This window comes from Megascapheus bottae, chromosome 4, assembly GCF_031878675.1.
Source record: "Megascapheus bottae isolate mThoBot1 chromosome 4, mThoBot2.hap1, whole genome shotgun sequence".
NCBI lineage: Eukaryota > Metazoa > Chordata > Mammalia > Rodentia > Geomyidae > Megascapheus > Megascapheus bottae.
This window is the reverse complement of record NC_143512.1, coordinates 28,282,472-28,310,313: the sequence shown is the minus strand read 5'-3', so window position 1 is coordinate 28,310,313 and position 27,842 is coordinate 28,282,472. Positions and strand designations below refer to the sequence as shown.

Here is a 27,842-nt window from a genome sequence, read left to right as displayed (position 1 = left end):
GAAAAATAATCCCAATCCATTGGTCTGTAGATAATAGGAAACAGGTCCTGCTCAAGATGACAAAATGGGGCAAAGACAAATAGAAATCCTAACGTACAGATCTTATTTAAACCCATGTAAAGAACAAAATTATCCCTTTGACATCTGCTTTCAGCCTCAATACATGTTTTTGAAGACCCGTTTGTATTCACATTTTCTTACATGTTCAGAAATCTTTCTGTGCAAGGCGAGTAGAGAATTTTTCTAACCATAACTAATCCTACTTATATAATTCATGAACATAAAGTCTAAACCTTGGATTTTTCCAAAGAAATAGAAATAAATAAAACCATTTGAGAATCTGGAACCCAGTACCTCCTACACAGAGTCTGTGTATAAGAAGTGTGAGCATACAACAAAATTATACAAAAAACCTACCTTTAAAGGTAAACATTCTTATTTAGCAAGATGTTTTGTTGATCACTTAAGGAGCCAGTAAATATCAACAACCCCTTTTCCTGAATCATAGTCCTAAATGTGACCTCTGAAGTAGGGAGTTCTGGGTAAGTACAATGTTTATCTAGACTTACACAAGATAAAAGTACCACAACACAAACCATATTCTTTTGAATAGACCATATGGCTCAAAAGGCCTGTTTGTGTGTAAATGGTGAAAATAAATCAGTAATATGTAGACAAAAGCCACACTTTGATATATGAAGAACCTGTACAACTCCATATTTTTGATGGATCCTAGGGTGCCAGATAAGAAAAATGCTGCATCTTAAAAGTAGACCTAAATCTTTATACTGTTGTGATTTTTAACTGATCTTTGTCTTCATTATGGAAAAGCTATAGACAATAAATACAAAAAAGTACTGGCAATATAACTCATTCCTTAAAAATAGTTCATTCTTACAGAAGGAGAGATCTTACTTACCCCAGACAAGGACAAGGTATCTCAGTGGGATGAAGTACAGGACAACTGTGAACACACAGAAGGCTACAATGGCCAGCCAGCTTAAGAATGGGACAGTCCAGTTGAAAGTACTGAATGAAAAATTAACACATCAGGGATCTGAATACTTCACACCTTCTCTCAAAGATTCAAATAACTGTGACTTGGGACCTAGTTAATTTGCATTTCTCCCTGGAATAAAAGCCATTCATAGTAGCCTGTCAGAGGATACAGATTAACATGTAAGTTTTTCAATTCCCAAGTATAGCACCTGATGGCATTGCACTACTTTGGTGCCTTCCAAATGTTTTTTTTTTTTTTTTTAATTTTCCACTGCTTAAATGAGCACCTACCTTTAGAAATGTATACAATGGAATGTCTCAGGGTGTATCATTCATCTAAACATTCTCAGTATCCCCCACACTGGGAATGTTTCCAGTAATTTTCTGAACATGCATATATTACAGCTCTTTGTAAACCCTTTGAATTTTAGATGCCCTTTAAGGACTCACTTCCTACTCAGCCATATTTCACATCAAATTGGAAATCAGAAAAGGAGGATAAAAGGAGTTTATCTAGTACAACAAAACTTGGTAACATTGTCTTTTTCCCCAGAAAATTAAAATTAAAAATGAAGTCAGCATTGCTTACTCTTTTCCATGTATACTTCTAGCATGGGAAAGCTATAGTAAGTATGTAGTAGATTTGTAGAAGAAACTGTCAAGGGATTTAAAGCCAGAAAGGCAGGGCAGGATCTGTCTGCAGTGTTGTTGACTGCTGGTGAGTTAAAATGTGAAGGGCTAGGCAAGAGAAGGCTACAATACAGTATTGTCAATAACTTAGTAATAAGCACAGAACCAAGGTCAAGGAAATAGAAATGCAAAATAATTTAGTGGAATAGAAAGGAAAATGGAAGCAATAAAGATGAGGGGAAAAAATGACTTCTCTTTCCATATCCCTGATTCAAGACTTTAATAAAAAAAGAAAAAAAAATCTGCGGTTAATCTCTGATCATTTGTAAGAGAATAACAAAATTACATAGGAATAGAAGCAGCTGTGGAGCTTCCTGTGGGTGAATACATAAATCATGGCACACCATGGTATGCTTTGAAATGTTAAATAATATGCTATGTTGACTGACTTGGCTCTTTTCATTAAATTGTTAAGCTAAAGAGCTAAGAAGCTAGTCAGTTCTGAGCAGTATCAAACCCTAAATTTAGTTATTTTAGTTACATCAACCTCTGCTCCTCGATTTTTTCCTCTATAACAGGAAGAGCTTTCCACCTAAATTGACATAACAAAAGGTCATATTACAGCCATGCATGTAATTTTAGCTACACAGGATGGTGAACACAAATTTTGAAGCCAGCCTTGGCTACGTTTAGGAGACCTTAAGAACAGAAGAAAGGTTGGGAACATGGCTCAAGTGATAAAGCACTTGAAGGCCCTTGATTCAGTCCCAAGTGCATAAGAAAAAGTAACTAGTAGGATTCTAAAGTGTAATATTTCTTCCAAAGGATTAAGAAGGACTCCAAAGGCACTTCAGAAAAATACAAAATTGTACATGATGCAGATAAAGATTCATGTTTAATTTTATTTTCCTTATCATTTGGAGAGAAGTGTGTTCATAACACATTTATTTGATTAAAAACAAAAATATTGCTTAAAAATTTCCTTCACAGGCGTAGCCTCAGCATAACACTTTTAAGAGTTACTCCTTACCTTTATGGTCACTTATTTTACTAGAGTGGGGAGCAACTTTTTTGCGTCAGTGGTGGTCCTAAATGCTGTTCCTGAGCTCTTCAGCTCAAGGCTAGCACTCTACCACTTTGAGCCACAGCACTAATTCCACTTTTCTGGTGGTTAAGTGGAGACAAGAGTTGCAAACATCAGAGACTCAACTAAACTTGCCTGGTGACAGTGGCTGATGTTTGCAATAACCCTTACTGCCTCACCTTTTTTTTTTTCTCTTTTCCATCCTTTCTTTGAGATGGCCTCAAACTGAATCCTACCACTTCCTCCTGTGTGTGAGGATTGCTGATATTTGTCACCATATCCAGCTAGAGGCTGTCTTCTCTGTATTTGATGTTTTTTTTGTGGTCAGCATCATTATCTAGTAACTGTCAGCAAATGAAGGATTATACCCTCCCTCCTTGAGGGACACTGGTTCTTCCCTTCCTTTTTTACTGCTTTTGGTGAGAACAGAAGGCTGAGAGTCTGCTTTCCTACGGCTCAGTTCAGACATTATGTTATGTGTCACACTACTCCATGTGTGAGGGCACTGGCATTTCAGTCAAAACCTTCCTTCTGGTCAGCATTATTGAAGGATCCCCTGTGTTTTCTTTACATTTCCAAGGGGAGTAAAAAATCCTTACCAAGTACCTAACATTAGATGGGAAAGTCTTGCCCTTTTTCTTTTCCCCAAGAAAGTTCTGGAATGATTAGTTAACAAAATGTGGTATTTTTGTGATATTTATTATAGACACTTCTGATTTTTGTGCTTGAAGATTGCATGTGAGTCTGCTTTCTTTATTAGTATTGTACAGCGGAGATGTAGCATACATCTGGTATCTTTGCTTGGTAAATTCTACAAAACCAGGGTTTCCCCAACACTATCCTAACTACCAGAATCCAGTCATATCCTTCAGGTGGCCCTTGTACTCTTTAACCAAATATCTGTTCTGAGCCTTACTCCCACCCTATTACAGAGGTGTCTTTTCTCATTCAGGTAGTCCCAGAAAACTGTCCTAAATTTAGGGCTTCATACTATACATATATACTACTTAGGAATTTATCTGTCTATTCTCACTTGACATTTGAGAAAGGGAAGCTTTCTCCAATATATAAGAAGGTAGAAACTCAGCACACATGCATATATGAAAATGTAGTATAAATGCATTATCCCTTGAAATGTGAAAGGCACTGGGTGATTGACTCATACCTTTGATTTAAATAATTCTGTGTATATCCTACATTTAAATCTCCAGGAAAATTGTGGTTTTAAATGATAAACAAGACAGATTTGTGAAACTTGAAAAAAAAGCGATTTTTCCAGTTATCTACCACCTTTTTTTGAATAAGTGATTAGAAATTGCTATACAGATCATTTTTCACATCTTTCATATACCTTTACCTCATAATCATAAATCTACCACTTTTCATTGTATTTATAAACGGCTTTATTAAAAAGCATTTATTCATGTTTGAGAAAATTAAGGAAAGGATTTTTATTGTAAAAAAAAAAATTGATTTTTTTTTTTTTTTTTACCCAGGTGTGGTGATGCAAGCCTGGGCACTAAAGAATGTCAGACTCTTATCTCCAAATGAAAACCGGAAGTGGTGCTGTATATCCAGGGGTAGGGTGGTAGCCTTGAGCTGAAAAGCTCAGGGACAATGCCCAGAGTCCAAGCCCCATGCCTGAACAAAAAAAAAATATTATTAAGGATCACCAACATTGGCTTATTTCATTAATTGCTATTTTTTTAAAAATTGAGGGAGTATTAAAATTAGTACAAATTTTGTAATTTAGAAAAACTTCGTCAAAATATATGTAGAGCAGTAATAAAATGCAGATATATAATTACCTGAAATCGTTGTTTAGATTGCTTTTCTTTCATGATTTCATATTTTTACTGTGAAAAATGTGCTAGAATTTAGGGACAGTATTGTCTTCAAGCTAACTCTTTCCAACCAGTATGTTCTACATTCCAGGGAGAAAATTGACAATTTCCATAAAACCAAAGACTGGCAGAAATGAAGTAAACATTGACGAAACTAAGCATGTATCGCCTAGAAGTATCTCCTTCCAAAAAGAATGTGGCATTTCATTCTGAGAAATAAGTGGACATCCTGTCCCATTGAAGGGCAAGGCTTGCATGCCAGCATCACTTACTTCTTTATCCTTTCACCAAAGGAAGCCACTTCATCTAGGATGTTCTGGACACTGACACATACTTCTTGGATGGCATAGATTTTATTTATAAATCCCTTCTTTTCACTGTCCTGAAATGAAATAAGAAATTCCCTATGAGAAAAATGTATTTTTTAATGCTTGTGATTGTCCCTTTTTTATACATTCACAGATTAAACACTAAATGGATGATTGGAGCTTATGAAAGGACAGTCACCATTGTAGACCCATACTATAGTGAACTCAAATTCTATTGCTTCTGCTCATCAAAGTAAGAGCATCATGGGAATTGGAGGGGCAGGTGTCCAGAGTTACTGTTTGCACTAAACTAGGATCCACTATGACCCTACTCAGCAATCCTACGTTTTTAGCCCATGACCCACAGACATTTCAACAGAAAACCCTATGAACGATATAAACAAAACAATTACAAGAACACATGAAAACTAAATTAAGCAGATACTCTTAGACACACATGTAGCTTGATCTCCCTCCTTAAAATACTTAATACCCAGGCACTGGAGGCTCACGCCTATAGTCATAGTTACTCGGGAGGCTGAGATCTGAGGATCATGATTTAAAAATAACCTGGACACAAAAGTACAAGATTTTTAAATTAACCAGAAAACTGAATGGTGCCATGGCTCAAGAGGTAGAGTGGTAGCCCTGAGCAGAAGAGCTCAGGGACAGTATCCAGAACCAGAGTTCAAGCCTCATGACAGACAAATACTTCATATATTACATATTAATGTATACATCAGTCAAGATTCTAACTGTTTCCTCTCTTTTATTTGGTTCAGTATAAGACTGCTCAATTTAAATCTTTGGTGCTTCAGGGAATTGGGATTAACCTTAAACCATCCAGCAAACTGGTGTGAGCCTAGGAAATGTGTGCATTTTGTAGTTTCAGACCCAGAGGAAGAACTAATGGTGGCCTTCCACAATTGAAAATTCTGCTTAGTAGCCTGGCATCACAGGCATTGCCTAGGCTGGTTGATGGGAGACCATCCAACCCTGATTCCATGACTCCATTCCTCCATGCCAACTTGAATATCTATGGAAATGTAGATCCAATTTCATTACATCTTTTGAAAACTTGTGTACTATGCCAGAACACTTGAGACCTCATGTGGCAGTCACTGTTTGCCGAAAGCTGCCAGGAAGCTAGAATAATAATGTCATGTTGCACATTTACATACTTGCATTTCAGACAAGTTGAAAGCATTTTTACACTGTGAATACTTGGCCACCCGAAAACCAAGCAATAATGAAGCCTGGGTGTACCTGCGTCTTCCAAGAGAGCTCAATACACTGGACCAAGGGCATATGGGCCATACTTAATCTAGTACATCAGTTACTTGGAGCATTTTAAATTTGTCAGGGAGATTACCAAAAGAATGTGAGACTCATTTCCAGTTAACCACTAGAAAACCAGAAGTGGCCCTTGCCTCAAGGGGTAGGGGTGATAGCCTTGAGCTGAAGAGCTCAGGGATAGCACCCAGGCCCAGAGTTCAAGCCCCACGACCCACAAAAAAACAAAAAATAAAAAAAAATGTACAAGGCCTTCAACGCAATCTCTAGCACCAAAAAGAAAAGGGAAGAAGAAAAAGAAAGATACTCATGCTGGTTGTAAAATGGAAGTCTGCTGAGAATGAATAAGGTCCTTTCTAGTTCAAAATTATATGACTTTTCACAGTGACAAAATGTTTAACACACTTGAGCATAATCTTAAGAAATTTACAACACCTTTGAAAATTGATGCCGTATTTCTATATTGCAATACTGTTCTTTTTTAACTTAATTACCTAGTTTTAATTTAGTTACAAACATTTGGAGTGGACTAAAATGGGGAAAGTTAAATGTGTTTTTAAAGTTTGTAGGGAATAATCAATAAATTTTTCTACAAAAGAAATGAGAAAGCGCTTAGCAGGCCAGATCCTCAGTTAAAATGAGTTGTACACATTGATTGATTCAACATCCTAAGGCACCATTGTAGAATATGAAGTCTTATGTTACTCAGCAGGTATATAAACTACTTAGAAAATATTAAAATTAACATACCCACACTGAACCAAGAAGAACTAACCCAACTAAACAGGTCTATTTCAAGCACTGAAATAGAAATGGCAATAAGAGAACTTCCACCTAAGAAAAGCCCAGGGCCAGATGGATTCACAGCTGAATTCTATAAGGTCTTCAAAGCAGAGCTCACACCAATACTCCTCAAGCTCTTCAATGAAATCGAAAATGAAGGTTCTTTACCAAACTCATTCTATGAAGCCAGTATAACCCTCATCCCCAAACCAGACAGAGATTCATCAAAGAGAACTATAGACCTATTTATTTGATGAACATCGATGCAAAACTTCTCAACAAAATACTGGCCAACCGTCTACAACAACCTATCAAAAAAATTATGCACTATGATCAAACAGGATTCATCACAGGGAGGCAAAGCTGGTTCAACATATGCAAATCAATTAACATAATTCAACACATCAACAAGAGCAAGGACAAAAATCACATGATTGTCTCAATAGATGCAGAAAAGGCATTTGACAAGATCCAACACCCCTTTATGTTAAAAGCTCTGGAGAAACTAGGAATCCATGGAACATTCCTCAATATAATAAAGGCTGTGTATGACAAACCCACTGCTAGTATTACACTTAATGGTGAAAATCTAAAGCCATTCCCTCTAAAATCAGGAATGAGACAAGGATGCCCACTCTCTCCACTCCTCTTTAACATAGTATTAGAATTCCTAGCCAGTGCAATAAGGCAAGAAGCAAGCATAAAGGGGATCCAAGTAGGGAAAGAGGAAGTAAAACTATCCCTCTTTGCAGATGATATGATTCTGTATTTAAAGAATCCTATAGACTCTACTCCCAAGCTCCTTGAGCTGATTCAAAACTTTGGAAGGGTAGCAGGCTATAAAATTAACCCTCAAAAATTAACTGCCTTCCTCTACGCCAACAGTGAGAGGAATGAGGCAATAATCAGGAAAGCAACTCTTTTGCAATAGCCTCAAAGAAAATAAAGTACCTAGGAATTAGCTTAACTAATAATGTAAAGGACCTTTTTGATGAAAACTTGTCATTGTGAAAGTGACAATCCTGCCAAGGGCTATCTACAAATTCAACTCAATACCCATCAATATCCCAATGGCATTCTTTAAAGAAATAGAAGAGGCAATCCAAAATTTCATATGGAATAATAAAAGACCCCGTAGAGCAAAAACACTTCTTACCAGAAAGAACAGTGCAGGAGGAATTTCAATTCAAAACTTTAGACTCTATTACAGAGCAATAATTATCAAAACAGCTTGGTACTGGCACAAGAACAGGCCTGAAGACCAATGGAATAGAACTGAGGACGCAGATATTAAACCACAGACCTACGGCCACCTAATCTTTGACAAGGGAGCCCAAAAAATAGAATGGAAGAAAGACAGCCTCTTCAACAAGTTGTGCTGGAAGAACTGGTTAAGCACCTGCAGGAAACTAAAGTTGAATCGTTCTTCGTCACCCTGCACTAGAATTAACTCCAAATGGATCCAAGACCTGGAGGTAAAAGCTGACACACTAAAAAGTTTACAAGAAGGAATAGGAGATACACTAGGCTTCCTTGGCACAGGTCGAAACTTTCTTAAAAATCACCAAGAATCACAACAAATCAGAGAAAGGCTGGATAAGTGGGACTGCATTCAACTGCAGAGATTTTGTATGGCAAAGGACATAGCTAGTAAATTAATTAGGAAGCCTACAGAGTGGGAGAAGATCTTCAACAACCAAACAATGGACAAAGGCCTCATATGTAAAATATATCAACAGCTCAAAAAATTGAATCTTTCCAAAACTAATCTCCAAAGTAACAACCATCCCATTAAAAGATGGGCCAAAGACTTAAAGAGAGTCTTCTCTGAAGAAGAAACAAAAATGGCCTATAGACACATGAAGAAATGCTCAACATCTCTGGTCATAAAAGAAATGCAAATCAAAACAACTCTAAGATTCTACCTCACTCCAGTTAGAATGGCCAGGATCAGGAAAACGAATAACAACAGATGCTGGAGGGGATGCGGCCAGGAGGGATCACTACTACACTGTTGGTGGGAGTGCAAACTTGTTCAACCACTATGAAAAGCAGTATGGCAGTGCCTCAAAAGGCTAAACATAGAGCTCCCCTATGACCCAGCAATTCCACTACTTTGCATTTACCCAATCATCCAGAAACAAAGACATACTAAATCCACTAGCACAACAATGTTCATTGCAGCATTATTCACCATAGCAAAAATATGAAACCAACCTAGATGTCCTTCAGTTGATGAATGGATCAACAAGATGTGGAATTTGTACACAATGGAATTCTATGCTGCTGTCAGAAAGAATGATATTGCCCCATTTGTTAGGAAATGGAAAGACTTAGAAAAAATACTAAGTGAAGTAAGCCAGACTCAAAGGAACTTAGGCTCAATGGTTTCCCTCATTTGTCATAATCAGTAGAAACCTTGGGCTGTACTAGCAGAGATCTGCAATAGAGCAAAACCTTGATACATAAGGCCATATAGTATGAAGCTAATTGAAAAGACCTTCAGGATATAGAAACATAAGCCATATAATGAATGATTATTGTGCTTTATGTACTATATTATCTCATCTCTTTTGCTGTCCCTTGGGTATCTCATATTGTTACAGTATCTCACTTTGTTATCTGATATATTGGATTTATTTGTATTTGGTTATTTGAAATTGGATAGGGAAGGGGGGAAAACCAAGACGAGGGTGGGGGTGGAGGAGAGGGTAATGGGGACCAAGACATGTGAAAGGGTATCAATATATGTGAATTAATGCACCTTCTATCTGGCAAATATCATGTAACCCTTTTATTAATTACAATAAAAATATTTTTAAAAAGAAAATATTAAAATCTACCTAAGATAAGCAGAATCTACCTTAATTACCTGAGATACCTCCAAAAATTAACCTACATTAATTTTTTAAATAAGTTAAAAATGAATCATAAAGTGCAAGTATGTGTGCAAGGAAAGTACGTTGAACACAAATATTTGATAGCCAGCGTGGTTACGTGAAATTAAAAAGCTATTATTCCAGGCCTGGAGTGTGACCTAGTGGTAGAATGTTCACCTAGCATGAAGCCCTGGATACTATTTCTCAGTGCCACATACACAGAAAATCCAGAACTGGTGCTGTGACATAAGTGGTAGATATCTAGCCTTGAGAAAGCTCAAGGACAGTGCCCAGACCCTGAGTTCAAGCCCCAGGACTGGCAAAAGAAAAAAAAAGTTACTTTGTAAAAAGTATAAACAAACCACAGCACTACAACTAGAGCTGGGATGTAGCTCAGGGTTATAATGTATAAATCATTGCTTTTTTTTTTAAGGCTAAGTGGAAAAAAATTTATAAAAAATAAATACAAATGATATTTCTAGTATAGTTAATAATTCATTCAAAGTTATTTACAAATAGACATTTTCAGATATGACTCTAACTTTTAACAAAATCAACATACTGAGTAGAATTATAAAACTGAAACATTTAAGAGGGTGCCGATGACACAAGCTTGTGATCATAGGTATTCAGGTGGCTGAGAGCCAAGGGTCATGGTTTAGAGCCAGTCGAGACAGATATATCGTAAATGCTCCATCCAGCTACAAGCTAACCATAAAAAACAGCTGTGAAGCCATGAGTCTGGCCAAGTGGTAGAGTCCTTGCCTAGCACACACAAAGACCAGGTTCAATTTCTTGGTACCACATACATAGAAAAAGCTATAAATGGTGCTGTGGCTCAGGTGGTAGAGCTCTAGCCTTGAGAAAGCCCAAGAACAGTGCTCGGGGCCCTGAGTTCAAGCTCGGGACTGGCAAAGAAAACAAAGTAAAACAATCCTCAGTTCACTGGGCACAGTAGCTCATGCCTGTAATCCCAGCTACTCAGGAGGCTGATATCAGAGGATCTCAATTCAAAGCCAGCCCAGGCACTAAAGTGCTTGTATCTCCAATTAACCACTAGAAAACTGGAAGTGGCACTTTGGCTCTAGGGATAGGGCAGTAGCCTTTAGCTGAAGATCTCAGGGAAAATTCCCAGGACCAGCGTTCAAGTCCCATGACCAACAAAAAAGAAAAAAACAAAACAAAACAAAACAAAAAAAATAGCTGTGGATTGAGGAAGAGGGCCAGCAGAGGAGGCCCAAAGCTCGGAGGCCCAAAGCTCCAAGTTCAAACCATACCACCAGAAAAAAAAGGTGTGGGGGTGGGGAATGAGAGGCAAATTTAGGAAAATACTATGATCAGAAAATTTAAATATTAAATTTGAGGGGCCAGCTGTTTGGCCTAGTGGTAGAGTTCTTGCTTAGCAGGCACAATGACCCAGTTGGCAATTCCTCAGTATCACATACATAGAAAAAGCCAGAAATGGTGCTATGGCTCAAGTGATAGAGCTCTAGCCTTGAGAAAGCTGACAGACAGTGCTCAGGCCCTGAACTCGAGCCAAGGACTGGCAAAATTAATTAATTTAATTAAATTAGAAACCAGACCTCAGTGGCTCAGGCCTGTAATCCTAGCTTCTCAAGAGGCTGAGATTTGAGAAATTGCATTTTAAAGCAAGCCCATGCAGAAAAGTCCCCAGTTAACCACTCAAAACCAAAAGTAGTGCTATGGCTCAAACCTTGTGCACAAAGAGGCTCGGGCAGCACCCAGGCCCAGAGTTCTAGCTTGAAATAGAAATACATTCAATATGTAATATCCTAACTTATTTTTTAATGATATGCCAAACAATTTTATTCTTTTCTTTAAATTTAATGGTTGTTTTTCCTTTTATTTTATTATTGTTATTTATTGTTTATGTGGTACCAAGGAATTGAACTGAGGCCTCATCCAGACAAACACTCATGCTAGACAAACACTGCATCTAAGCCACATTCCCTTCCCTCAAGAAATTTTATTTTGGGGCCTGAGTGGAGGGGAATGGAGACAGAACATAAGAAGGGGTATCAATGTGTGAGAAGTAATGCACCCACTATCTGGCAAATACAACTGTAATCCCTCTATATATTACCTTGATAAATAAAAAATAAAATGAAAAAAGAATAAATTTCATTTTTAAAAGCAATTTTACACATGTACTAAGTAGAAAATCTTAGAATAGCAAAAACATTATATATATTACCATGAAACTAGTTTATTTGAACTCACCAATGTTCCAAAACTTTGCCACCAGTAATTTTGTTTTCAAGAAATGTTTGTTATTCTATCCAACATAGTGTCTAGTATCACTATTGAACTACTTCATTCTCACTATTTCTGTGCTTCCCCTTCCTCTCCCTAAATCAGATAAACATATCCAAAACAAAAGGTACAGAAATCAAAAACAGCAACAAAGGGGAAGAAACACAATTAGTAATTTTTTTAAATCCTAACATTTTTTAAATGGTTGGGTAGAACAAAAGGATAAAGGGAATATGTTCAGAAATCAAATAATTAAATCAACTTCACACCTTTTTTTTTTTTTTGGCCAGTCATAGGGCTTGAACTCAGGGCGTGAGCACAGACCTTGGGCTTTCTCAAGGTTACCACTCTACCACTTGAGCCACAGAACCACTTCTGCCTTTTTCTATGTAGGTGGTACTAAGGAATCAAACCCACCCCTGTCTTCGTGCATGCTAGGCAAGCACTCTACCACTAGATCAAGCTCCCAGCTCCATACCTTCTTCTAATGATTCAAATTCTGCAGTATGTTTTACTTGTATAATCACAATATTTCCCCAACAAAAAGAAGTATTAAATGAATTAGAACTTAGTAAACAGTTTTACATTTGGTTTTTTAACCTATGTTTGTATGTTTATCACTACCTTATTTTCTAAAAAAGATTAAGTAGAAATGTTAATAAAACATCGTTCTGAGTTCAGGCTCCATTACTGATGAGAAAAGGAAAGAAAAAGAAACTGAAAATTTACAAAGATGACTATTTAGTTTTGGAACTGAAGTGGAGGTATGGCTCCAGTGGTAGAGTGCCAGGCTTGAGTGAAAAAGCTAAGGCTCAGACTCAAAGGAACTTAGGCTCAATGGTTTCCCTCATTTGTCATAATCAGTAGAAACCTTGGGCTCTACTAGCAGAGATCTGCAATAGAGCAAAACCTTGTTACATAAGGCCATATAGTATGAAGCTAATTGAAAGGACCTCCAGGATATTGAAACAAAAGCCATATAATGAATGATCGTTGTCCTTACTGTACTATGTTATCTCTCATCTCCTTTGCTGTCCCTTGGGTATCTCATATTGTTACAGTATCTCACTTTGTTATCTGATATATTGAATTTATTTGTATTTGGTTATTTGAAATTGGATAGGGAAAGGGGGAAAACCAAGATGGGGGAGGGTGGGGAGGCGGTGGGGGGGGAGGGTAAAGGGTACCAAGACATGTGAAAGGGTATCAATGTATGTGAATTAATGTACCTTCTATATGGCAAATATCATGTAACCCTTTTATTAATTACAATAAAAAATATAAAAAAATAAATAAATAAAAAGAAAAGGCTAAGTCTCTGAATTCAAACCCCAGTACATACATACATACATACACACACACATACACACACACACACACACACACACACACACACTGTAAAGAGCTTTTCACATAACTCAGCGGCAACTACCTCACTATTTTTCTCTAGAAAGCTTTTTTGGGGGCTGTAATTGTTCTACTTTACTATCTATCCACAACGCTTTGACCACCTCCTATCCAAGACAATTTCACAATTCCTCCCCAGAATCACAGCAAGATAAAGAAGAAAAAAGAAAGTTTAGAAACATGTAAACAGCATAGCATGACCTAATCTTGAAGTTCATCATGCAGCAAGAAAACAAAATCTGGGGCCTGGTGCATTGCCTAGCATGCATGGAACCCTGGGTTCGATTCCTTGGTATCCCACATACACAGAAGTGGTATTGTGCCTTAATTGATAGAGCACTAGCCTTGAACGCCCAACGACAGTACCCAGGCTCTGAGTTCAAGCCCCAAGACTGGGCAAAAACAAAAACAACAACAACGACAAAAAAAAACCCAAATCTGAAACTTAATTCATCAGTAGAAATTGAAAGGTATGGTAGAAACCACTATGGGTTTTGTTTTTGGTGGTGGTGGTGCTGGTTGTGGTGGGTTTGTTGTGTTTTTATGTTGGTAATGTAGCTTTAACTCGGGACTTTCTGCTTTTTTTATTCAATGCTGTCAAGCTACTATTTGAACCACTACTCCATTTCTCAATTTTTAGTGGTTAAGTGGAGATAAAGAGTCTCAGATTCATTTGCCCAGACTGACTTTGAACCTTGGTCCACAGATCTGTCTCCCCTGTAGCTAGGATTACAGGCATGAGCTGAGTGCCTGGCTCAGAATACACTGTTTAATGTCAACAATGTGATGCATAGCCATTAAGAATAGGCCTTCATTAATAGAATGTGTTGTTTAAGCCTGGTACAAAGGATTTTTTAGTAGCTACTATAAAATTCCAAGTGTTTCTATATTAGGAATATTGGCTAAGATCCTTTCAAAGTCAGGTTGCCCTTAATTTTCTTCAATTTTCTTGCTGTCCCAGCCTAGATCCTCCTCCTTCACCTTTAGCAACCAGGAGATGGTATATTTGTGATGTTAAAATTTGGGGGAGCAAAGCAAAAATTTTATTTTAAAATCTTTCATCAGATTCTTTACTCCTCTACTGTGGGCTCAAACCAATGTAGTAATTACTCTTTATATACAGTATATGACCCAGAACTGCAGTGGGTAATGGAATTGCTCTGTGTTGCATTCCAATATTTCATACTTTTCCCCTAATGTTCAATACTTTATTAGTAGGGAATAAATTGGTACATTTCTTTTATTGTCATTTTTGCTTTCCTTTATACACCAGCACGGATGAAAGAAATAGCTTAGGGTAGTTAATCATCCAAAGGCTAGGTAGTGACATTGGTTTCTTTTTTTAAAAAAAAAGTATTATTATGATTTCTCTTGAACATGAAGAAAAATAATACCCAGAAAAGTAGCTGTAACTGTAAATCTGAGACATTATGATGATATGATATTTATATTGCACAACTACAAATGATTCTATGCAGCTTTTCCCACATTTTTAATGGCACATATTAGTTGAACAGGGTGAGGAGTTTACTTTGATATACCCATATGTCCATATACATCTACATGTACCTTGATCACTCATCTCTTTTAATCTCCCCTATGAATCCACTCATCAGCCAATCTCAACAAATTGCACTATTCCATGTTTAATTCTCAAAAGAAGGACAAATGTCTCAAACACATGAAGAACTATCTTTCATCCCTGGCCATACAGGATGTGCAAGACCAATCTGCACTGAGATTTCATCTCACTCCAGTCAAAATAGCTAGAGACAAGAACACAAATGCTGATGAGGACATGGGGAGACAGAAACAACTTACTTTTGTTGTTAGGAATGTAAACTATTTCAACCACTAGGGAAATCAGCATTGAGGGTCCTCAAAAAACTAAAAGTAGAATGCTTAATTTTTATGGTAGTTCCATTGTTTTTAGCTGTGTGGTATATTTTAGATATGAAGTCCTTGTCTGTTGTATGGTTAGTGAAGATCCTTCTCCACTCTGTGGGTTTTTCTTTTAACTTGCTTGCTGTGTCCTTTACCATAACAGAAGCTCTGCAGTTTAATGCAGTCCCATTTGCCCAAACTTCCTTTAATTTGTTGTGTCTCTGGGTCTTTATTAAGAAAGTTTCCACCTCTGCCAATGAGTCCTACTATATCTCCTATTCCTTCCTGTAAAGTTTTCAGGGTATCTGTTTTACCTCAAGGTCTTTGATCATTTGGGATCAATTCTGGTTCAGGGTGACATAGAAGGATCGAGCTTTAGTTTTTTGCAGGTACTTAACCAATTCTGCCAGCACCACTTGTTGAAGAGGTTGTCTTTCTTCCATGTTATTTTTTTTCCTCCCTTATCAAAGATTAGATAGTGATAGGTCTGTCAGTTGATTTGGGGGGCTTTAGTTCTATTCCATTGGTCCTCAGGCCTGTTCTTATGCCAGTACCAAGCTGTTTTGATTATCATAGCTCTATAATAAAGTCTGAAGTTTGGTATTGATATTCCTCCAGCACTGTTCTTTCTAATAAGGATTGTTTTTGCTATATGGGGTCTTTTATTAATTCCATATGAATTCTTTAGATTGCTTCCTCTATTCATTAAAGAATGACATTGGGATATTGATGGGTATGGCATTGAATTTGTAGATAGCCCTTGGCAGGATTGCCATTTTCATGATGTTAATTCTTCCAAACCAGAATCATGGGAGATTTTTCCCATTTCCTTAGTTCTGCTTTGATTTCCTTTTTCAGGTTTTTAACATTTTCACCATAAAGGTCCTTTACATTCTAAATTAATTCCTACGTATTTTATTTTCTTTGAGGCTATTGCAAAAGGAGGTGCTTTCCTGATTTCTGCCTTGCTCTTCTCATTGTTGGCATACAGGAAAGCAGTTGATTTTTGAGGGTTAATTTTATATCCTGTTAGTTTGCCTAAGTTTTGAATCAGCTCAAGTAACTTGGAAGTAGAGTTTATAGGATTCTTTAAGTAAAGAATCATGTCATCTGCAAAGAGGGAAAGTTTCACTTCCTCCTTCCCTATTTGGATTCCCTTTATGGTTGCTTCTTGCCTTATTGCTCTGGCTAGTAATTCTAATACTATATTAAAGAGGAGTAGAGAGAGTGGAAACCTTTTCTCGTTCTTGATTTTAGAGGAAATAGCTTTAGCTTTTCACCATTTAGTATAAGGTGTACACAGCCTTTATTATACTGAGGAACTGACTCTCTCAAAAACAAATCCTCAGGGGCCGGGAGTTTGACCTAGTGGTAGAGTGCTTGCCTAGCATGCATGAAGACCAAGGCTCGATTCCTTGGTACCATATACATACAAAAAAAAAGCCGGAAGTGGTGCTGAGGCTCAAGTGGTGAAGCTCTAGCCTTGAGAAAGTCCACACATAGTGCTCAGGCCCTGAGCTCAAGACCAGGACTGGCAAAAAAAAAAAAAAATCCTCAAAGAAACAAACATCCCATTAAAAGGTGGCTAAAGACTTAGAGACTTCTCTGAACAGGAAATCAGAATGGCATATCCGCACATGAAGAAATGCTCAACATCTATGGCCATACAAGAAATGCAAATCAAAACAACTTTTGAGATTCCACCTCAATTATCAATCAAGAAATCTAATAACATATGCTGGTGGGGATGTAGCCTGGAGGGATCATTACTACCCTGTTGGAGTGTAAACCACTCTGGAAATTAGTATGGAGATTCCTCAAAAAACTAAACAAAGAGCTCCCCTATGACCCAGCATTGCCATTCCTGGCATTTACCCAACTGTCCAGTAACAAGGACATACTAAACCCACAAGCACAATGATGTTCACTGCAGTACTATTTACCATAGCAAAGATATGGAACCAACCCAGTAGATGACTGGATCAACAAGATGTGGAATCTATATACAATAGAATTCTATACTGTCATCAGAAAGAACAGTGCCCCATTTGTAAGGAAATTGAAAGAGTTGGAAAAAATATTAAATGAAGTAAGCCAGACCCAAAGAACATAGGCTCAATGGTTTCCCTCACTTGTAATAATTAGTACAAACCTTGGACTCTCCTAGCAGAGGATTACAATAGCTCAAAACCTAGATATATAAGGCCATATAGGATGAGGCTAAATGAAAGGACCTCCAGGATATGGAAACAAGAGCCATATAATGTGTGGTTGTCATTCTTAATGTACTATGTTTTTTCTCTTCTCTTTTGTTGTCCCTTGGTTATTCTCATTGTTACAGTATCTTACCTTGTTATCTAGTATATTGTATACATTTATTTATTTGAAATAGGAAAGGAAAGGGGGAAAACAAGATGAGGGGAAGGGGCCGGGGTGAGGGAAATGGGGACAAAAACATAGGAAGGGGTATCAATGTGTGTGAAGTAATTTTCCTTCTCTCTGGCAAATATGACTGTAACACTTCTATTAATTATAATTAAAAATGAGGCATCAAGGTCCGAGAAGTAATGAGCCCACTACCTGATGAATGTGACTGTAACCCCATACATTATCCCAACAATAAAATACAATTTTTGAAAAAGGCATTCTACTTTCTACTTTTCTTTTTTTTTTTTTTTTTTTTTTGGCAAGTACCCAAGCTTGAACTAAAGGCCTCAAGCTTTCTTGCCTGGTATCTACCACTTGAGTCACTCATCCAGCCCAACTTTTTGTTGGTTAAAGATGCAGTCTTGTGAACTTTTCTGACCTGGTTTGAGCCACAATCCTCTGGGTCCTAGCCTAGTAAACAGACTTATAACTGTCAGTCACCAGCACCCAGCTAATTCTACACAATTTTTAAAGTTTGTCTGTGAAGATTTAAATAGTCCACAAAACATCAACTACAACTGTGATCATATGATATTTTCCTATTATCACCTGTTAAAATTAAGATTGTCCTCAAAAATTGCAGCTACTTTGTATGTTGAGATGCTTGGAACAATCTGAAGACATTGAAGAATAGGTACCAAATATGTACTCTATATGTTTAATTGTTCATGAACTATTAACACAAAATGACACAGGTACCACTTCATTGACTATATTCTGAATAGAAAATGGAAGGCAAAATAATAGCTACAAATAATGTTACTTTAGGACTGATTTTGTATGTGCTATCTATCCTGCCACAGTCATTCATTTAGGGGCCCCTAAATGTCACTGTCAACCCTCCAGCATCAAGGAAAGTGGATCTGCTAAACATCTGTGCTGTATTAGTCATAGCAGATATTTAATACGTCCTTATTCCAAATATTGCTATTTTATGAAATTACACTTCTCTTGCAATGCTAGAGAGTGACTTAAGAATGAAAAGGGGAGCCGGGCAAGGTGGCTCACACCTATAATCCTAGCTATTCAGGAAGGTGAGATCTAAGGATCAAGGTTCAAAGCCAGCCCAGGCACAAAAGGACCTGAGACTCTTATCTCCAATTAACCTCCAGGAAATGGGAAGTGTAGTAGGAAGAGCTCAGGGACAGCGCCCAGGCAGATTTCAAACCTCATGACCCTCCCCCCATCAAAATGAATGAAAAGGGGGAAATATTTTATACCAAGATAGCAAACATAAAACCGAACCGTACCAACAAATTAGGGTATATGATCACATTACTGCCTTCAAGAAATATTCAAATATGACATACACTCTACTCTAACTCAAAGAGCTAATATGGATCAAATTTTTGCTGCCTTAAAAATCTTGCTTGATAAGATTGATATTGGCTGAGACATAATTTCTTTACTATTGACTACATATAGTTCTTCAACAGACAAGTATAACTTCACATGCCATGAAGGCTGTAATTGTGTTTGCAAAGTGTTTATGATTTTTGGTTCACTGCTTTTTTTTTAGTAGAATTGAGTATACTGCCAGTCTGTTCTATATGTCTAACATAATAAAACTATGCTAGATAGAACATATAGGCTGCATAAAGGCACACAAAATGATCAAATATTTTCTATGCCAACAATCCTTTTTCAGATATAGAAAAGTGCATTTTAGCCTAAAATCTAGAATAGTAAAATTTTCACAGAGAGCAGCTTGGCAACTCAGAATCCCTGGGCTACTGAATCTTATCTACATGTCTTACTCAATTATATGTATCCAGTTTTACCCAGTGTGCTGGGTTAGCTTGGCTCTTTTCCTAATACTAGCCCTAAAAATTAGGGACCCTCTATTGAGACACTGAAATATTTGCAGAGATATTTAAAGTCAGAAAGATAGACATCTGTAAAAAGTATATTTTCTCTTAAAACAATATTTCTCCATAATACCTATATTTCAGAACTAAAATAATTCATATGAATCTTCTGTTATGATGCCTGGTTTAAATAACTATAAGCTGCAGTAGCAATAAAATTAGAGGTAAATTATTAATTATTTAGTAAATTATTAAAGCAAATTCAATTTATTTTTTTATTTTTGGCTTATATTAACAACACACTTGAAATATTAGTATAAATGGCCAACTCTGTAAAACATTTTATGTTTGTTTGGTTTTGCTCTTGATGACTTAATGTTAACCCATTTTAGAGAACATGAGTAGATACCGATAAAATCAGATGGAGAGCTGGGAGAGCAGCCAAGAGTTAGAGAAGGCTGTGGCTATCTTATGCGTCCAGATAACTGTAACTTATTCAGAAGATCACAGGAGACTTGGAATGTATCTCAGGTAGGAGAGCACCTGACTACCACTCTGAGTACAAAACCCTGAGTACAAACCCCGTACCATAAAGAAATAACAAGACTTCTTTTTTTAATGGGGTTGCAGTTAAACATTCATGAGGTATTGAGTACATTACTTCATGAACATTGTTTCCCCCTCCCATGAATTTCTTCCATTTTTCCTCTCCCTTACCCCTTCCCAAGTTGTAAAGTTCATTTCCAACGTATTTTTCTATGAACATCGCTGTTACATTGGTTCACCCTTTGTCCATTGTCACATCATCTTGTTTTTCCCTTTCCCTTTCCTGATTCAGTCTGCTTAATAACTGGCTTATTAAGCTTGATTCAAAAGCCGTCGGTATGATTTCCTTGGCTACGTGACTTTGAAAAATTTGACTTCCTCTGTAAACAGAGATAATAAGGAAACAGACCTCTGTAATGGTTGTAAAACTAATCCACTTAAAGCCTTTACTGCAAACATCTATCTGCACTTTAAGTGTGTACCGTAAATATTAGTAACTATCAACCATTTAAGAGTATGAAAAAAGGGCCGGGAGTTTGGCCTAGTGGTAGAGTGCTTGCCTGGCATGCACTCGATTCCTTGGTACCACATACTTAGAAAAAGCCGGAAATGGTGCTAAGGCTCAAGTGGTAGAGCTCTAGCCTTGAATAAAAATCCAAGGACAGTGCTCAGGCCCTGAGCTTACGCCCAGGACTGGCAAAAAAAAAAAAACCAAAAACCAAAAACAAAAACAGTATGAAAAAAGGAATACTATAAACCTTCCATTATGCTTGAACGAAATCTGCATGAGGATACAATTTTTTCCTTCTTTTCATAACTCTTGAATATTATTTCCTGTTTACTTGTCATCTATTTCATGTTCTCCTTCCACAGTCAATCGGTTTCAACAGGAAATGTTCTCTATTCTCATTCTCTATTTGACCCTTTGCCTATGTTTTTCCCAGCACTTCTATTAAAATCTCTGCTCAGCATTCTTAGTGTTTCTTTGTATTTGTTCCCATCTGGGTGTGGAATTGTAAAAATGGTATGGTATATGAGAAGAAAGATCATCTGTTCCACCGTATTCCTCACCCTCTGAAAGTTTTATGTCCTCCATAGGCCACTGGTCAGATTCATGCAAGACTCCTGGCATTTATCATGTGCATCTTCTGCAAGTAAAGCTGCCCCTTAGAAAGTAATTTGCTCATTGAACTTCATATATGATTCTAGGCCAGAATTAATCTAAAACAATACACAACTCTGTTGCCAGTCTACTTTTGTATTTTACTTAGCACAGTTTTGCTCAGCAGACTCTATCACTGAGCTACATTCTAAGCTGATGGGACACAGTTTCCAAAGATAGATAACGTATGTGTGTGTGTACATATATACATTCATGCATATGTGGTATGAGACCCTCATTTTTGTAACCATTTCCTTTTTAAGGAGATATTTTACAAGGCAATTTATATTTATCTTCTCACTGCAGATGGCTGGGGAAGGTAGCTGCCCCTCTTTAGAAGTGAACAGAAGATTGGAGAAAGCTAAGATATCATTAGGTAACAAGAAAGCTAAGGTATCATTGGGTAAAAAGACTCTCTGGCACTGTAACTCATCACTTATTGAAATTGGGCTTCTTTAGAGTCATTGTTCAAAAAACCATTGAATTGAATATGGTTTTTCCCCTCACTACATTGTTTTAGATATTTGAACTCGTATCTTCCCCAAAAGTAATATTAGTTATAATCAAATTGTGTGAGAAAAGAATCATACTAGCATTATAAAAACAATACTCTTTTGTGACTTCTCCAAAACCAAGCAAGAATTATTTAGTAAAATCCGCAGGCTATTTTTCTTTACAAATACTTTATAAGACAAACTTGTACCTTTCTGGGAAAGCACATCTGTTGTAAATTACTCCCTTACAGAAGAGACAGAATCACCATCCCTTCTCCCATCTGGGCTTAAAAGAGATTTGTTGACATATTCTAAGGCCAGCATAGTCAAAACAGCACAGGAAAAGAAGAGGTGGTCAGCAGGACCAGGGGTTGGCTTTGCTTAAACTAATTCCACATGCCCCATGAACCATTAGCTGTTTTTTATTTCCTGCTCTAAAGATCTGTAGTGAAAATAATCTGGGGTAGGAAAAAGCAGCACTTATTTTTTTTTCTCCCCAACAAGATGCTGTGTTAGCATACAGAACATATGAGCCACCTTCAGCAAACCAAGGTCTTTAATAATCCATTTTTCAAACACTACTGGTATTTCCTTTCCAAACAAAGATAGACTGTGACTGGAATCAATTTCATCATTTGTATGGTGGCAATTGCCAAGTTTCTGGAAATAATTGCCATTTAAATGCTGGATAATATTTTTATATGAAGCCAACAACAGTTTTATTGCTATTTAATTTCCATGATTTGTTTTCTGTGGATATCAACGTTCTGAGAACATGATGCTTGAGGGTGGGAAAAGTCTTAAGAACAAATCAGGAAAAAAGTAATGTTGAAGTTATGTTAATGGCCCGAATTGAATCCACTAAACAAAGGAAATTAAGATTAAGGAAAACATTATTTGTTCCACCTTTTATGGCTTTTCTCCCCTAATTTTTTTGTAAATAGCACAGCACTTATCATCCAGTTTTTAGACCTTGACATAAAAATGCAAAACTGTATTTATGAACTAAACACAATGAACCTCCTTTGAAACTAACAGGATTCCTCAATGATATTCAATAAAACAGAGATGGTGTCGGCACAAATAAAGAGTTTTTGGCCAATCTTGAGAGAGCGGGGCCATCTTTCTCTATTGATGCCATATGTAGCACATACTTGAATAACAACTGAGCACTCTTAAGAGATGCTGTTGATATATGGGCAGGTCTGTATCCCTACACTTCTTCCTTATTGCAGACTAAATCACTAAAACAGGCTCATTCTGAGGTCAGCATGCAACGAAAGGATCGTTCTATCTAAGGTCAACATTGGTTTACTTAGCTGTATGAATGATGGCTTTTCAATTAATTTGGGGGCAGGTCAAGGGAAGAGAAGGAAAAGGCAAGATGGGAATCTGTAAAAGGGTCTCAAAGTCTCATGCTGTGAACTTGTGGTTACAGTAGGATAAGATAAATGGTTTAAAGTTACTGTGGTATCCCTAAAAATGCTGATGTGTTACAGACTTGGTCACCAACTGGTGAAACAATCGTTGACAGACGATTGGACCATGAGAACGATGATATCACCAATCTGCCAATAGTTTCAAACTTCCACGACATTTTGGAGAAGTGGCTACCTTGTGGTGCTGTTTACAAAAATCCTGTACCTAGTGCTCACTCTCCGACCACTCCCTTCCTCCTTCCTGGACCCAAAGAGGAAAATAACTTTGTCATCACATTCTTCCATGATGTTTTGGCTAACGATGAATCCGAAACAACAGAGACAGCCAACCAAGAACTTGGGGTTGCTGCAAGTGTTCAACATCCAGATGAAGGGCTAACAACAAAATGGTATTTTATATACTTGCACTTAGAATTCTTATATTGAAAAGTAAGATGGGCCTGGATTGAGGCTACAGTACTATTTCCTGGGCTTGTTCTAAGCAAATAGCTAAATGTTGTAAACTTGAATCCTATTAGGTATATTACAAACTGTGGTAACTGGAAGTAGGGCTGTGGCTCAAGGGGTAGTGCGGTAGTAGCCTTGAGCTGAAGAGGTCAGGGACAACACGCAGGCCCAGAGTTCAAGTCCTATGACCAATCAAAAAAAAAAAAAAGACAAACTGTCATAACAATTTACTTAACCTACAAATACTCAGTTTTCCCATCAGAGACAAAGTCTACCTAGCAGTGTCAATCACTAAATTGTGTGCAAATTAATGGCATATTAGATATTATGTAAAAGTTGCTTTCTGCCTACCTCTTAATGTGTTCTTCCCAAAGGATAATAGTTCCCCTTTTCTATGCTTTGTATCTTCCATATCTACCCTAGTCTCATTTCTTCCCCATCCTCTTTTTTTCCCTAGTACCTGTATATAGCGCTCTGCTTTTCATTCCTTAAAGTCATATTATCTTCCATTTGAGCAATGTTTCATCAAATATTTTTTAATTTTAATACATTTATTGTTGAATTTTTGTTTTGTTTATATATTTTTATTGTAATTAATAGAAGGATTACATTATATTCACTAGATAGAAGGTGCATTACCTCACAAACTTTGATACCCTTTCTCATGTCTTGGTCACCATTTCCCTCCCCCATCCCTGCGTCTCATCTTGTTTTCCCCCATCCCTATCAGATAAGTGAAGTAAGCCAGACTCAAAGGAACATAGGCTCAATGGTTTCCCTCATTCATCATAATCAGTAGAATCCTTGGGCTCTCCTAACAGAGATTTACAATAGAGAAAAATCTAGATATATAGGCCATATAGTATGAAGCTAAACCTCCAGGATATAGAAACAAAAACCATATAATGAGTGATTGTTGTCCTTAATGTACTATATTATCTCTCATCTCTTTTGCTGTCCCTTGGTTATCTCATATTGTTATAGTATTTTACCTCATCATCAAATATCTTGTTCATTTATTTAATAAATATGGAATATCCATAGTTTGAGGACCAAGAATGTGGCCTAGTGTAGTGTGCTTGGCTAGCATGCATGAAGCCCTTGGTTCAATTCCCCAGTACCACGTACACAGAAAAAGCCAGAAGTGGTGCTGTGGCTCAAGAGTAGATTGCTAGCCTTGAAACAGCTCAGGACAATGCCCAGGTCCTGAGTTCAAAAAAAAAGGGAGGGGGGTAGGAGTGTAGCTTAGTGGTACAGTGCTTGCCTAGCATCCACAATGCCCTGGGTTTGATTCCTTGATACCACATATACACAAAAAGCCAGAAGTGGTGCTGTGACTCAAGTGGCAGAGCACTAACCTTGAGCAAGAAGTGTCCCAGGACAGTGCCCAGGCCCTGAGTTCAAGCCCTAAGATTGTAAAAAAAAAAAAAAAGTAATAATAATTTGAGGGCAGGGAGATTAGCCTAGTGGTAGAGTGCTTGCCTAGTGTGCACGAAGGCCCGGGTTCAATTCCTCGGCACCACAAACATAAAAAAAAAGCCAGAAGTGGTGTTGAGGCTCAAGTGGTTGAGCTCTGGCCTTGAGAAAGTCCAAGGGCAGTGCTTAGGCCCTGAGCTCAAGCCCAGGACTGTCAAAATAATAATAATAATAATAATAATAATAATAATAATAATGATAATAATAATTTGAGGTAACTTCAAAGGCTCTGAGGGTATTAAACACCAGTGATAAGATAGCACCAAACAAATACATAAACAAGAAAAATAGGAGCCTTCCTTAGAGAGTGGAAAAGTGGAACGAAGAGACCTGGTTTAGATGCTTTTGCAGAGGGATCCAGTGTGGTGGAGGGCTGCTTGGAGGATAAATTTGATAGCTGAGAACTATTTTGCCCAGGAAAACACAAACTATTCTAGGTAATTCTAAGGAACTTTACACAAGAACGTAACTACACTGGTGATGGAAGAATGGAGAGTCAAATACAGAATGGCAGACTTGGTTCATGCAGGAAGCTACTGCCAGGAGAAGTCTATTGACAGCAGTCAGAAACATGGAAGGACTGGCAGCATTTGAGATTATACAGGGATCTGCTGATAGTAGCTTAAAATACAAAGGAGATCCAATCACCTGATCACTAGAAGCAAGGAGGATACCCCCAGAAGCAAGGAGAAATACTGAGAGTTACCATTCTTCTTTCCTCCTTCCAAAGCCTCCCATTAATCAAATGCCATGAAGGGAGGGGGGATTATAGAAGCAGGGTAAATAGGGACCAACCACAAAGCAAACTGCTTGGCTGGAGAAGATAAAACATGCCAACGTGTAAAGGTTGGTAAAGGAAGAAAGGAGGGCAGACTTAGGAATAGCTCTGAGGAGCTAGCCACATTGTAGAGAGGTAGGAAACCATTACAATGTTTCTGGGGATAGCAATCTAAGATCTAATTTGCACTTTTAAAAGAGCATTTAGGCAGAAGGGTTAAAGGAAAAAGCAAGGTAGGTGGCTATTGTACAATTCTGCGAAGGTAAACAGCTTAGAGCGGGGTGGTATTTGAGGTACTGTAAAAGTACAGACCTGTTATTAGATTGGATTTCCAAGGTGGCACAGAGACAACTCCAGGAACTAACCTACATTTTTTTAGCTTCAGCCATTAAATAAATAAACCAAATTTAAGAATAAGGAATAAAGAAAAGGATATGCTTAGGAAAAGAGTATATACAAAGTTGTATTTGAACTGCACTGGTGGCTTACACCTGTAAATCCTAGCTACTCAGGATGCTGAGATCTAAAGATCATCATTAGAAGCCATCCTTGGTAGAAAAATCTATTGACTAACCTCCAGTGCACTACCCAGTAAAAGCCTGAAGTGGTGCTGTGATGCAAGTAGCAAAGCCCTGGACTTGAGTAAAAGAAGCTCAGACAGCACTCAGACCCTGAGTTCAAGCCTCAGGACTGGCTAGAGGGGAAAAAAGGTGTATTTTTGCTATGAAAAGATTTGAAATGTCTGAATAGCCAGGAATAAGAGGATAAGGGATGCAGATTTAAGAGTCCTTGGGCCCTTAATGTAGGAATGGAAGGAGTCTCCAGGAAAAGAATATGGATGGATACAGCCAGGGCAGAGCTTTAAGGTCAGACAAACTTAGCAGGACAGTGGAGTCAACACATAAGATACACACTAAAAAAATTATAGAGGCACCAAAAGAGTCAAAGAAAGTAATAGGTTTAAGGAGAAAAAAAAGAATAAACCTTTTAAACTTGACCAAGAGGTCCAGAAAGAAAATTGTCAATGGGTTTGGCAAAAGGATGACTGTGACCTTGAAAAGAGCAATAACTGTTCACCAAAGGGGACAGATTGAGGAGTATATGTGAGTACTAAGTAGATATACTCACTAGAGATATTTCTCAAAAAGTCTTATTATAAGCCGGGCACTGGTGGCCGCAGTAATGAGTTCAACTTTTTCCTGTGTTTCTCCAAAACCTTGATGAGAAAGGTCGCTTACAAAAAAAAAAACAACAAAAAACAAGGAAGTGGTGCTGTGGCTCAAAGGTAGGGCAGTAGCCTTGAGCTGAAGAGCTCAAGGACAGAGCCCAAGCCAAGAGTTCAAGCCCCATGACCACCACCACCACCACCAACAAAACCCAAAACAAAGACAGGGAGAGATCTATAAAATACAGATATAAACTCAAGACAGGGTTTTCTTTTCTTTATTAAGATGAAAAATACAACACTGAATTGAATCCAATTTTGATCTGTATTTTGCTTCGCATAGGGCTACCCTAGAGCACATTTCTTTGTGTTTGGAATGATTCTGGCAGAGAGGAGAAACGATATAGCAGGTGATTGTGGAATGAGATAGGATGTGTGAGACAGGATGTGTTTGGAAAGGGATGAGACAGAAGGGAAAACTAGCACTTTCCAGTGACCAGAGAGAAGGGAGAAGAATGATGCAGGTAAGCGAGCTCCTAGTGTTTGTGATGAGAAGTTGCAGAAATCCGGAAGCTCTTACTGCTGCTATTCTTCCCAAGGAAGATGTGAGACTAGGCGCTGGGAAATTCCATCTTCAGCCTTTGGGCTTCACAGGCTCCGGGGAGTGGTGTGTGTCATTATTGCATGTGTGTGAGTGTGTGTGTGTGTGTGTATG

At 37.7% G+C, this 27,842-nt stretch overlaps 1 protein-coding gene across 1 annotated transcript in view; it reads right to left on the bottom strand.

The window, feature by feature from the left end:
* Positions 1–27,842, bottom strand: part of Mctp1 (multiple C2 and transmembrane domain containing 1) — a 481,369-nt gene that overhangs the window by 2,341 nt on the left and 451,186 nt on the right. The window contains exons 22-23 of the mRNA XM_090331048.1: positions 4,830–4,939; positions 920–1,029 (exon numbers count right to left, since the gene is read on the bottom strand). Of these exons, the coding sequence (XP_090187174.1) occupies positions 920–1,029; positions 4,830–4,939 (220 nt within the window). The remainder of the gene's footprint in view (positions 1–919; positions 1,030–4,829; positions 4,940–27,842) is intronic.